At 41.2% G+C, this 14,441-nt stretch overlaps 1 protein-coding gene across 3 annotated transcripts in view; it reads right to left on the reverse strand.

Moving 5' to 3' along the window:
- LOC129860565 (low-density lipoprotein receptor-related protein 1-like) overlaps positions 1-14,441 on the reverse strand; it is a 141,404-nt gene that overhangs the window by 105,358 nt on the left and 21,605 nt on the right. For all 3 annotated transcript variants that reach the window (XM_055931078.1, XM_055931077.1, XM_055931079.1), the window contains exon 2: positions 2,280-2,402. In XM_055931078.1, the coding sequence (XP_055787053.1) occupies positions 2,280-2,402 (123 nt within the window). The remainder of the gene's footprint in view (positions 1-2,279; positions 2,403-14,441) is intronic.

Below are 14,441 nucleotides of genomic sequence, written 5' to 3' on the forward strand. Positions count from 1 at the left end.
ATTAATTACTGGAATTGATTTGGCCAAGTGCTCTCTGCTTAGCAGCGGTCTCTGCTCTAGTTTGGCAGCTGTGCGAGTGGGAGAGGTAGCGGGAGATGCCCGTGTGCTTCACGGTTTACCGGATATTTTTTCTGCAGTTTTCTTGAGGATCACTCCGCGACACACAAGCTGAACTGGACTCATGCTAGCCACAAGTTCTGACTGAGCGCAATCGTCTTGAAACGCAAATACAGCGACAACTTTTTGTCTCTTTCATACAAACTTTGAGAAATAACAAGGAGCACCCACAATGCGTTTTGAGTGGGGAAATGCTTAGTAATGAGTCTCTCGAAACGAACAAATTAATAAAACGACACGTCCTGACCAAACATCCAGGCACTACTGTACATGACGGTAAACCCAGGGAGTCATTTCAGAACATGGTAGAATGCTCCAGGAAACAGTGCTCGCTTCGAAATTGTAAGTCAACTAACAAGGCATTGTTGTCATTTTATAACAAGTGATGATAAGCAGCAATAAGGAAGTACTCTCTCTCATAGTAGAAGATGCGAGTTTCTCTTTCAAACAATCCCCTGGCCTTTTAACGTTACACAGCTAATAGCTAACGTTAGCCAAAGCAAGCTAACTAGCTACAGATAGTACGACCCTCAGAAACAGTACAGATGAAGATGAAAATTATCAGGCCTACCGTTATTGTTACTGTAGAAATGATTGTTGAAAACAAGTCTAGGTTGGAACTGTTGCAAGTAATCATTTTTATTCTGAACTGGAATAAACTGATTGAAGCAAGATGCTTTTTGAGAGAAACACTCACACAGTTCTGGGTTGCTAATCTGCAGCAGGAAGCAGTCTCCTGCCTGACTGAGAAAGCAGTAAGAGGTTCTGCTCCAGTTTGGCACCACATACCTATGCGAGTCAGGGTTCTCAAGTACAGAAACAGTGTCAATGCTGAGTATGACCTCAGTGTTGGACTGTCAAAAACGGAGCTCAGAATAGACATGCTTGTTGAAAACTTCAACCAGCCACACACCTCTCATTAGGACTGTGTGTATGTGTGTGTTTTCTGAACTACATCTGTGTGATGTGATCAGTTTATTCCAGTTCAGAATTTAAATATGTATTTTATCAACAGTTCCAACCTAGACTATCAACAATAATTTCTACAGTAGGCCTGATATTTTTTTTAATGTATACTGTTACTTAGGGTTGCACGATCAAAAAGCCTGTGTTTGTGTTCTGTTCTACATCTGTGCGATGTGATCAATCCGTTTATTCCAGTTCAGAATGAAATTATTTAATTGTATTTTAACCTCAACAGTTCCAACCAAGACAGATATGCAAGAGAGTTTTTAACAGGGAAAATGAAACAGAATATATTTATGGGTATTTCATTGTTATTTGTTTTGTCTACATTGCATTGCATTTTGGGGGGGGGGGGGGGGGGGGGGGGGGCATAAGGGCAATGACTCGTACCGATAATTACGTATAGTTGCGTATTTTCCTAAGCTTGGGACCCAGGAACACACAGAATTTCTCATTTGGATCCCAGGCTGAAAAAGTTTAATAAGAAACCCTGCTGTAGAGGGCTATCCTATAACTGTACTTACAGGTATCAGATATCACGTAACATGCAGGCTAACTGTACTTACAGGTATCAGATATCACGTAACATGCAGGCTAACGGTACTTACAGGTATCAGATATCACGTAACATGCAGGCTAACGGTACTTACAGGTATCAGATATCACGTAACATGCAGGCTAACGGTACTTACAGGTATCAGATATCACGTAACATGCAGGCTAACGGTACTTACAGGTATCAGATATCACGTAACATGCAGGCTAACTGTACTTACAGGTATCAGATATCACGTAACATGCAGGCTAACTGTACTTACAGGTATCAGATATCACGTAACATGCAGGCTAACTGTACTTACAGGTATCAGATATCACGTAACATGCAGGCTAACTGTACTTACAGGTATCAGATATCACGTAACATGCAGGCTAACTGTACTTACAGGTATCAGATATCACGTAACATGCAGGCTAACTGTACTTACAGGTATCAGATATCACGTAACATGCAGGCTAACTGTACTTACAGGTATCAGATATCACGTAACATGCAGGCTAACTGTACTTACAGGTATCAGATATCACGTAACATGCAGGCTAACTGTACTTACAGGTATCAGATATCACGTAACATGCAGGCTAACTGTACTTACAGGTATCAGATATCACGTAACATGCAGGCTAACTGTACTTACAGATATCAGGCGCTTCGTCGGATCCATCCGGACAGTCCTTCTCTCCATCGCAGCGCCATCCTTTAGAGATGCATGTCACCTGGTCCTTACACACAAACTGCTTAGGACTGCATGTCTTCGGAGCTGGAACATACAGAACACAGACAAGGTGTTATTACCAACATTTATCACAGAGTCCTTAGTTATGTAATACAACGACATATGTAATTCTACGATTTTCCCCTATACTGCGTTTTTGTGCCTGCATTTCTGTAAAAAAGGTATGAATGTTTTATTTTCAACTGAACAGAAATTAGGTAGCGAACCACTACTGAAGACATATCTATTGGATCAGGACAGTTGTTGCTTTGGGTGTGTTTTTTGTGGGCAGGTTGTTATAGCGTTAGCATATAGACTCGCATAAACTGGCCTAATTAAAGTGGCGCTTCACAAGGTTTCCCAGAGTGTGGCTGAGTCTTACCAGACCAGACCTGGTCTCAAGTACTATTTATTTTATTTCAAATACTTTCAGCGTTTGGTGGAGCCTTGCCTGGAGTGTCAGCTGGGCGGGGTTGCACATTTTGGGACTATGCAATTGGTTTAATAGCGCCAGGCAAGCTCAATCCAGGGCAGCTAGAGTATTTGAGAGATGGCAAATACTATTTGAACCCAGGTGTGAGTTTCAGTTTAACCATGTCAGCAGAGGGGCAGTGCCAGACATAGCTAGAGGGCCATTGGGCTGTCAGGGCTACTCTGTGGTGCTACCATGTGGTAAACCAACCTTAACAATCTCTGCTGACATGTATTGCTCAGAAATACCACACCGGGATTCTTCTCAGAGGTCAGAGAAAATGACTGACTGCTCAGTGATGACCGTGAATATTGTGGTAGAAATGAAAAGGCTTCTGGTCGGTAACCCCCTCAGAGGTAAATCCAAAGCAGAGGGAAAACGGGCTGTCTGGGGAGAGGAAATAAACAAACTGCTAACCGACTTAAAGGCACCAGTGTTGAGAGTGAGTGAGTTTGTAGAAAAGTGTGTTTTCTGAATGAGGTGCTCCACTCCCTGTGGTGGATTGGATACAGAGCAGGGTTATTGACCTTGTGTTGACCCCTGCATGGTCACCCAGCAACAAGGTGTGTGTGTGTGTGTGTGTGTGTGTGTGTGTGTGTGTGTGTGTGTCACCCTGGGCCTGGACTAAGGCCTTTAAGTCTGGAAAATTCCATCACAGATCATGAGGGGAACAGCCTGGTTTGTTGCTGACAGCCAGGTCCTACATGACAAATATGCTAGTTTGGCAGACTGGCAGCATTGCCTCATTGTATCTAGTTCCTGCCTTTCAGTCAGTACATTGGTATTCAGATAGAGGAGGCGGCGGAGGAGGAGGAGGAGGTGGTGCTGTTGGGAGGCAGAGTTGAATACTGTTGGCAAAGACTCTTCTCGTGAGTCAGCAGAGTACGATCACGATGTGTTGACTAGATGAAAATGAATCATTTCTGTAGGATTAAACCAAGCACAAAACTAACAACAAAAAAATAACATTCCAGACAGTTACACTGGTTCCCAACTATAATCAGGATTCAGGAGGAGAGAAGAGTACTGTATTGGTTGTGTGTCAACCTCAGCTGGGGACGTCATTGTTACTGTACTTGTTTTAGAGAGAGCAGAGCAGCAGTGTTGTGGAAACAGAGTATGTCCCACACACACACAGAGAGAGAATCGCAGCACATAGCAGACCACCTCATTGTGATTCTCTGCAGGAACTGCCTCGCTCGCCCTCCCTCTCTCTCTTTCTCCATCTTTCCTTCCCTCTCTCCCTCCCTCAGCACATCATTTAGCAGGCAGAGCGGTGTTTGGGGGAAGGGAGCGGAACACAAGGGGAAAGTGATGTGACTGCAATCACAAGAGAGTATGAGGGCAGTGTATCATTGTGGTCATGTTCTCTCTAAACTGTCATGCTAAGGGATTTAGGCTAGAGAGCCCTGGGAGTGAGTGTGTGTGTGTGTGTGTGTGGACTCAAATGCGGGGACTCATGAGTGTCAGGTTATTGTAAATACAATTAGAAGCTGAAGGGTATGCTGCAGATCAAATGACAGCCGTCTTTAATACACTAACAGCACCTTGATGTTTGAAATGATTAGGAGAGTGACGGTACTTAACATTCAGAGCAGCATCGCCGCTCTCTTTCAGGCCTCTCCATTTACACTCAAGGACATGAGAGGACAGACATTTCCAAATGAAGGCATTTCCCAATGTGACAGGAATGTAATATGTGAACACAACCATGAATGGATAGGAGAGAACGACTTTGAGAGTGCACAAACTTCACAAGGCCCTAGCAACCGCACAGGGGAGGGGCAAAAATAAAGACGGAGGGAGAGAGAAAACATTGTACAATTTTTTTTTTTAAAGAACAGACAGAAGCCGATGACTGAAGGAACTTAGATGACATGCACACACCTAGTCCCAAAGAGGAACCACTGAGATGGAACAAGAGGCTAACCATGGCCCGAGGATTATTAGAAGTTACAGCTCACTCTCTATTGGTCATTTATGACCATTTCCTGTATTTGTCAATTCTGCAACACTGTAAATACATTAGCTCCACTTACACTGATAAACAGCACTACCCTTCCATTGATTCTACCCTTCCTTGAGCCAGTCTCAACAGCTGAACATAGCCAGACAAAAAGGGTAGGTCCAGCAATGAGACCGGGAGAGGAGTGGTATTGAGCCCAAATCAGGCTGCTGTGTGTGGATATTCTCCTCCTCATGCCCTGGCCTTTCTAAGCCTAACCTGGAGCATAGATTCAGGTAGGAGAAGGGATCAGTGGAAGTATAAAAACCTAGAGTAGGCTGCTATGTACGGGCATTTCCCTCTCCTCCCCTTGCCTCTCTGGAGCAGCTCAGCCACTTGTTCTCCATGACTGGGCATAAAAACTGGAAATAAAACATTGCGGGTTCTAATTTTATCAACGCTCCACATACCAGTGTGTACACACACACACACGGGAGAACCTCCGGGGGTAATTGGAGGTTGCTGGCTAGCTTTTCCCCTCAGTCGTCCCCTTTCAAAGCACAGTACTGAAATATCTCAGACAGAGATGGGGATTGTTAATTCCTTATTAACAACCTTATTTTTTCCCCCAAAGGCAAGGCCAAAATGCTGCAGAAGGTGCAACATCAACCTGGGATTTGATGGTAATCATTTGAATATGTTTGAGCTCCAGAAGGGGGAAGAATGAATGAATGAAAGAAATTAATGAATGGCCTTCATTTGCCCTCCTGGGACTGGCTGGACCAAACAGTAAACAGGTATTTAAAAGGCTATGATGCCAGCGGAAGCTAAAGCTGGCATTGCCAGTTAAATTACTTCCTTTTCCTGCCACCTCTGAAAGGTGACTTGGATTACATTACCATTGGTGCTGTTATCACTAGACCTCCGGGAACACCCATCAATGAATCATTTCTCACCTCACTGCATTTCATCCAAAAGGAAAAAAGCCACAACAGAATTGTGTAAGTCATTCAAATGTGTTAAACCTCGCAAGGCTGCCGGCCCAGATGACATACCTAGCCGCGCCCTCAGAGCATGTGCAGACCAGTTGGCTGTTGGGTATTCTGACATTTTCAAGCGCTCTCTAGCTCAGGCCGCTATCCCCACCTGCTTCAAGATGTCCAATATTATCCCTGTACCCCAAAAAATAGAAAGTAACTGAACTGAATGACTAACGCCCCGTAGCACTCACTTCAGTCATCATGAAGTGCTTCGAGAAGCTAGTCAGACCACATCACCACCTCCCTTTTTGACGTCAACGACTGTCAAAACAGTCCTCTGGCTATTTATTACACTCAATAATATCACTCTAATTTGTGATCCAGATTAAATTTGACAGCAAATTACGAGTACTCTCATTTCATATGTACACTACCATACAAAAGTTTGGCGTCACTTAGAAATGTACTTGTTTTTGAAAGAAAAGCTATTTTTTTGTCCATTAGAATATCAAATTGATCCAAAATACCAGTGTAGACAGTGTTAAATGTTGTATATTGCCACTATATTGCCACTATTGTGGCTGGAAACGGCAGATTTTTTATGGAATATCTACATAGGCCCATTATCAGCAACCATCACTCCTGTGTTCCAATCGCACGTTGCGTTAGCTAATCCAAGTTTATCATTTTAAAAGGCTAATTGATCATTAGAAAACCCTTTTGCAATTATGTTAGCACAGCTAAAAACTGTTGTTCTGATTAAAGAAGCAATAAAACTGGCCTTCTTTAGACTAGTTGAGTATCTGGAGCATCAGCATGTGGGTTTGATTACAAGCTCAAAATGGCCAGAAACAAATAACTTTCTTCTGAAACTCATCTTCTGAGAAATGAGGGCTATTCCATGCGAGAAACTGCCATGAAACTGAAGATCTCGTACAACGCTGTGTACTACTCCCTTCACAGAACAGCAGAAACTGGCTCTTACAAGAATAGAAAGACGAGTGGGAGGCCCGGTGCACAACTGAGCAAGAGGACAAGTACATTAGAGTGTCTAGTTTGAGAAACAGATGCCTCACAAGTCCTCAACTGACATGTTCATTAAATAGTACCCGCAAAACACCAGTCTCAAAGTCAACAGTGAAGAGGCGACTCTGGGATGCTGGGCTTCTAGGCAGAGTTCCTCTGTCCAGTGTCTGTGTTCTTTCGCCCATCTTAATCATTTATTTTTATTGGCCATGTGAGATACGGCTTTTTCTTTGCAACTCTGCCTAGAAGGCCAGCATCCCGGAGTCGCCTCTTTACTGTTGACGTTGAGACTGGCGTTTCGCGGGTACTGTTTAATGAAGCTGCCAGAAAAGTGATTTTCTTTCAAAAACAAGGACATTTCAAAGTGACCCCAAACTTTTGAACTGTAGTGTATTCTACTGTATTTTAGTCAATGCCACTCCGACATTGCTCATCTTAATATTTATATTTATTTATTCCATTATTTTACTTTGAGATGTGTGTATTGTTAGATACTACTGCACTGTTGGAGCTGGGTGTAGCATTTCGCTACACCCGCAATAACATCTGCAACATATGTGTACGTGACCAATAAAAAAATTGGCTTTGAGGTGAACGCTCTAATAAACATAGCTGATGTTGCTGCACTCACGTTTCTATTTACTACTGATTTATGAACTACAAATAAACCTATAACTAATAGTATAAACTACTTATAAACCCTTATTTCTTCCATAAATCAATGTTGGTTATCAGACAAAAATAACAATATCTCTACAGGCCTACTGTATATGGAGGCTTTGTACACAGAGACAAGAGAGTTCTATTGTAGATTAGCATTAAATATAAAAGCAGAGTTCCTCTCTCAATACCCATTAGAAGCTGAGGAATGCGGTCAGTCAGTCTGGCCCACTTTGTAAGATTTGTCATAATATTTGTTCAATAAATACCTGAGAAGTGAAAGCCTTTTCACACATCTGTCTGAGGAGGTCACAGGAAGCTACTGTATGTCTGTATCTGTGTTACTAGCCAGTCTGGAGGAAGTGCCCTGCCCTGTATTCCCTCACAAATTCAAGCATCTCAGAGTAGGAGTGGTGATCTAGGATCAGGTCTGCAATGTCCATATAACTGTATTAATTATGATCTAAAATGTTAAACTGATCCTAGAGATCAGCAAACACACTCAAATGCCTTATGAGTAGGATGTTAACGAGGCCTAACAATTAATTGATGTTGTGGTTTGTCAGTGCTGTATTTATTTTACGTACATTTATATGCACAAGGCACATTTGAGGCAATTACCAATTCAGCACAGATAAAAGTTATTCTCGTCACACTCTGCTGGTGAATGTCAATGAGGTGGCAGAGGGCAGGATGAGATGAAACTAGTCAGCGTCGTTGCTCAGATCACAGTGTGTGTGTGTGTGTGTGTGTGTGTCAGGTGATAAAGAATAGGTAGAGAACGAGAGAGAGTGCCAGAGCGACAGAAAATAAACAAACTGGAGACAGCATAAAAAATGGCAGAAAGAGACCACAGCAGAGTATAGGATAGTAGAGTGGGAGTTGTTCCATGTCACCACTATTTAATGAGCAGAGCAGGCAGGCAGGCATATGACAGAGGCCTCCAGACATCAAGCCCCAGCTGGGACACACCAAATGACGGGCCCACTAACTCCCTCCCTCATCCTGCCATCCCTTGCTATGTCTCCCTCAATACGGCCATCCCTCCATCCCAACAAATCAAAACCAGACCCTCATAGCACATTCCAGCACCTTTTAATTGATTTCATGTGTAGGGTTCTCGCAACCCTCCCCCCCCTCAAATCTCAGAGAAGAGACACATGCTTTAAAAGAGGAGCATGGAGTCGTTCTTGGAGGAGACCTAAGGATCATGCGTTGAAATTTGGAAGAATAAAGGTAGTTAGGGTTTTGCTAAGAGGCTGAGGGTGTTTAGAACTTCCAGGGTGCAGTATCTGTATGACACCCATAATTCTGCTGGTTAAATCTCTCTAAGGCAGCAGTTACGGTTTCAAGCTTGTCCTGGTTTACAACTCAGAAGAGTGTGCCGTGATGCCAAAGAACAGTTGCAATTGTCCCCTAATCCATGCTTGACTTGGGCAGGAGCTCACCGGAGCCGAGTACCGGCACCTCAAATGTTCCACTGCTTGAGCTCCTGTTCCTCATAGAATATTAGCTCAAAAGTATTCTGGAGCTCCTGCACCTAAATATAAAAACAGTACCGGCACCCAAAGTGAGTACCGGAACCTATTTCAGTCCAAGTCAAGCACTGTCACTAACTGTACAGAACACAACAGATAGCTCAAATGTTTACTAACGGAGTACACTAAAATGTTAGAAACACTTCCACATGTTCTAGCACTGAGTTAAAGTGGAATAGCAGCCTTTTATCCTTCCCATTCCCCAGTGGGCCATTTCCCCGGGCCTGGCGATAGTGATTGGATTATATTACATGCTGTTAAAAGGTAAGAGCCCAAATGGGAATCTGAAATGAATGGAATAAAATGAACGAGTCAGAGTTATCGACATTCTTGGAGCATACACACACACAAACAGTCAAAAGTTTGGACACACCTACTCATTAAAACATTTTAAAAAATGTATTACTATTTTCTACATTGTAGAATAATTGTGAAAACATCAAAACTATTAAATAACACATATGGAATAATGTAGTAACCAAGAAAAGTGTTAAACCAATATATATATTTTAGATTCTTCAAATAGCCACCCTTTGCCTTGATGACAGCTTTGCACACTCTTGGCATTCTCTCAACCAGCTTTGAGGTAGTCGCCTAGAATGCATTTCAATTAACAGGTGTGCCATCTTAACAGTTGTGTTGTGACAAGGTAGGGGTGGTATACAGAATATAACCCTGGTTAGAGCCAGAACAAGAATAGACTGACGAGTTTCAGAAGAAAGGTCTTTGTTTCTGGCCACTTTCAGCCTGTAATCGAACCCACAAATGCTGATGCTCCAGATACTCAACTAGTCTAAAGAAGGCCAGTTTTATTGCTTCTTTAAAATCAGAACAACAGTTTTCAGCTGCGCTAACACAATTGCAAAAGGGTTTTCTAATGATCAATTAGCCTTTTAAAATGATAAACTTGGATTAGCTAACAACGTGCCATTGGAACACAGGAGTGATGGTTGCTGATAATGGGCCTATGTAGATATTCCATAAACATTCTGCCGTTTCCAGCCACAATAGTCATTTACAACATTAACAATGTCTACACTGTATTTCTGATAAATTGATGTTATTTTAAAAATTAAAAAGTGCTTTTCTTTCAAAAACAAGGCCATTTCTAAGTGAACGGTAGTGTGTGTGTCATATATATATATATATATATATATATATATATAGGGGTGACGGAGAGGTGGAGGGCTCTGCAGGAAAGAGAGTTAAACCAGGGCTGTTTCCCGTCACATTAATTCTCTCCAACCCACTTTGCTTTCTATTATATGGAATTTGGAACTTCCAGAGTTCCACACAGTTCCAAAGAGTTCCAAGAACCGAAAAAGCAAACCAACCACTAGTATGTAATGACACCCTGGAGGTCAATTTGAAATCATTTCTCTGTTGCTCAGTTTAACAGCAATATTTCAAAGCAAGAATTCCCCGCTTTGAAAGTAACAATTAAAACCAAACTAGGACCATAAGAAAGAATGAAGAGAAGAAGAGAAAGAGGGCAGAGAAGCTAGTTGTTATTCCAGGAGTTTCTGTGGTTCATTAAATATTCAGTGGGACTTGGCACAAAACAAAATTGTGAAAGAGGAGGTAGTTAGTTATACAATGGGATGTTATAGATAGATGTGTGCCAAACAAAATATTCGTTAAACTGTCTAGTTTGTTTCCAGATTTCTATGAAATCTGACCTATAATTAATTACAATATTAGTTAAATAAATTGTTTTCCTTCCCAGAAGAATGCAATTAAGTATGTTAAAAAGCAGCTAATTTGTGTTGGAATGGTGTGGGCATGCCCCAACAACAATGGTGTGGGCATATACCGGTCATTAAAAATATTCACGCAGGTAGACTGCTGATTGGCCAGCTCATCCGCCTCAGGAAGATGACATCATCCTCTATGAGGAAATAGCAAGCATTTCTGAAACGGCCTGTTTGAGAATCAAGTTTGAGGTTGGGTTTATGAAGTGTTTTTTCTCCAATTTATGCTTTGGCCCATATATGATTATAGGAGGAGTCAACAACATTATTTGGGTATGAGTTAACAGAATATGAACTTTTATAAAGTGAGATTTTCACTGGACAGTTACATTAACACTTCATATAAAGCTGCTGCTATACCTGTGTAGTAACACTATCGCTATGTTAGTGTATAAGTTGCAGTGTTACAACACAGGTATGGAGCAACTTAATGTAGAGTGGAAGGGAACAATGGTAGGGCCCTATAAAATATGTTGTATTTCTCCATGTTTCAGTTTTTCCCCAATAGGTTCAGGGTTTCTCTCATAAAATGACACTTTTTAAACAGAAATAAATAAAATTGATGTTCCAAGTCCACAACAATGCCAAAAACACATCAGGAGACCACTTTTGAGGTCTGGGAATAATCTAAAAGAAATTTTGATTTTGGGGTGTAGTTACCCTTTAATTCAAGTGCGCACCAGCAGTACACTGTAGCACTCATGTGATTGCAAAACAAATGGCCACTGAATTTATGCAAATAATCCTGATATCGCTCTGCCAGGTAGGCATTTGAATTGAGAAGGTTTTTGGGAAAGCCCATACATCTCTACCAGTAGACAGTTATCATTAGCATCACCACTAAAGGCTACACAAAGTGTCATTGTTCAGTCTTTAAGTATACTATATGTTGACTATCATTACACTTAAACACACTTATTTAAACGTGTACTTCAATTGCATATGCTTTAATGATGTATTTTCATTCAAAATACACTTGGAGTTGTTTTTAAGTTGAAGAATTTATTTTCTATATGAAACTGAGTGATCAAGTACACTATAAGTATAGTTTCAGGGCCAATAATGAGTTTCAAAGTACTTTCTGAATTCCTGTTCATAAGATTGCAGGGAAAGAGAAAGTTGACAATAATTGTTTATTACACATAAGGGAACATGCGCAGCTGAGGAACATGCTTCCTGAGTGTACTTTTTCATATCTCAAGAAAATACACTTAAGTATAATTTCAAAAAAGCATTTAAATGTCCACAAAATATATTTAAGTACTTTCCAAAAATGATTTTGCTCAAAATGATAATTGCATATTATCCAGCATCCTTTTCTGCAGCTAATGTTTTGCTTTATAATACTGTCCTTCAATATATTAATGAAGTATGATTTAGGTATATTTAAATATTTTTTCCCCCGCCCGCTTGGCATAACTTATTCGAAAAGTCATTAATATGACCAAGTTCAATACATTTTTGAATATTGTTGAACTGGATTCCGTGATTCAGTCCACGTTCTCTGCAATGCAAATTTTACAGGGCCCTACAATGGACTAGAGGTCGACCGATTAATCGGAATGGCCGAGGCAAGTCAGTTAAGAACAAATTCTTATTTTCAATGACAGTCTAGGAACAGTGGGTTAACTGCCTTGTTTAGGGGCAGAACATCAGATTTTTACTTTGTCAGCTCGGGGATTCAATCTTGCAACTTTACAGTTAACTAGTCCAACGCTCTAACCACCTGCCTCATTGCACTCCACGAGGAGCTTGCCTGTTACGCGAATGCAGTAAGAAGCCAAGGTAAGTTGCTAGCTAGCATTAAACTTATCTAATAAAAAACAATCAATCAATCATAATCACTAGTTAACTACACTTGGTTGATGATATTACTAGTTTATCTAGCATGTCCTGCGTTGCATATAATCGATGCGGTGCGCATTCGCGAAAAAGGACTGCCAATGCTCCAACATGTACCTAACCATAAACATCAATGCCTTTCTTAAAACCAATACACAAGCATACACTTTTAAACCTGCATATTTAGTTAATATTGCCTGCTATAACATGAATTTATTTTAACTAGGTAAATTGTGTCACTTCTCTTGCAACAGAGTCAGGGTATATGCAGCAGTTTGGGCCGCCTGGCTCGCTGCGAACTGTGTGAATACTATTTCTTCCTAAAAAAGACAGCCAATTTCACCAAACGGGGGATGATTTAATAAAAGCGCATTTGCGAAAAAAGCACAATCGTTGCACGAATGTACCTAACCATAAACACCAATGCCTTTCTTAAAATCAATACACAGAAGTATATATTTTTAAAACTGCATATTTAGCTAAAGGAAATCCAGGTTAGCAGGCAATATTAACCAGGTGAACTGGTGTCACTTCTCTTGCGTTCATTGCACGCAGAGTCAGGGTATATGCAACAGTTTGGGCCGCCTGGCTCGTTGCCAACTAATTTGCCAGAATTTTACGTAATTATGACATAACATTAAAGGTTCTACAATGTAACAGCAATATTTAGACTTAGGGATGCCACCCGTTAGATCAAATACGGAACGGTTCCGTATTTCACTGAAAGAATAAATGTCTTGTTTTCGAGATGATAGTTTCCGGATTCGACCATATTAATGACCAAAGGCTCGTATTTCTGTGTGTTATTATATTATAATTAAGTCTATGATTTGATAGAGCAGTCTGACTGAGCGGTGGTAGGCAGCAGCAGGCTCGTAAGCATTCATTCAAACAGCACTTCCATGCATTTTGCCAGCATCTCTTCGCTGTGCTTCAAGCATTGAGCTGTTTATGACTTCAAGCCTATCAACTCCCAAGTTGAGGCTGGTGTAACCGATGTGAAATGGCTAGCTAGTTAGCGGGGTGCGCACTAATAGCGTTTCAAACGTCACTCGCTCTGAGACTTGGAGTAGTTGTTCCCCTTGCTCTGCAAGGGCCGCGGCTTTTGTGGAGCGATGGGTAACGATGCTTCAAGGGTGGCTGTTGTCGATGTGTTCCTGGTTTGAGCCCAGGTAGGGGCGAGGAGAGGGACGGAAGCTATACTGTTACACTGGCAATACTATAGTGCCTATAAGAACATCCAATAGTCAAAGGTATATGAAATACAAATGGTATAGAGAGAAATAGTCCTATAAATACTATATTAATTACAACCTAAAACCTCTTACCTTGGAATATTGAAGTCTCATGTTAAAAGGAACCACCAGCTTTCATATGTTCTCATGTTCTGAGCAAGGAACTTAAAGGTTAGCTTTTTTACATGGCACATATTGCACTTTTACTTTCTTCAACACTTTGTTTTTGCATTATTTAAACCAAATTGAACATGTTTCATTATTTATTTCAGGCTAAATTGAATTTTATTGATGTGTTATATTAAGTTAAAGTGTTCATTCAGTATTGTTGTAATTGTCATTACTACAAATATATACATATATTTTTTTTAATGGTCTGATTAATTGGTATCGTCTTTTTTTGGTTCTCCAATAATCGGTATCGCCGTTGAAAAATCATAATCGGTCGACCTATACAATGGACACCTGCTGTCCACCCTAAACACTGCAAAACACCATGCTCAGACACACAGGGCACACAGGGCACACAGGGCACACAGGGCACACAGGGCACACAGGGCACACAGGGCACACAGGGCACACAGGGCACACAGGGCACACAGGGCACACAGGGCACACAGGGCACACAGGGCACA

Source organism: Salvelinus fontinalis, chromosome 8, assembly GCF_029448725.1.
Source record: "Salvelinus fontinalis isolate EN_2023a chromosome 8, ASM2944872v1, whole genome shotgun sequence".
In the NCBI taxonomy this organism is placed as follows: domain Eukaryota; kingdom Metazoa; phylum Chordata; class Actinopteri; order Salmoniformes; family Salmonidae; genus Salvelinus; species Salvelinus fontinalis.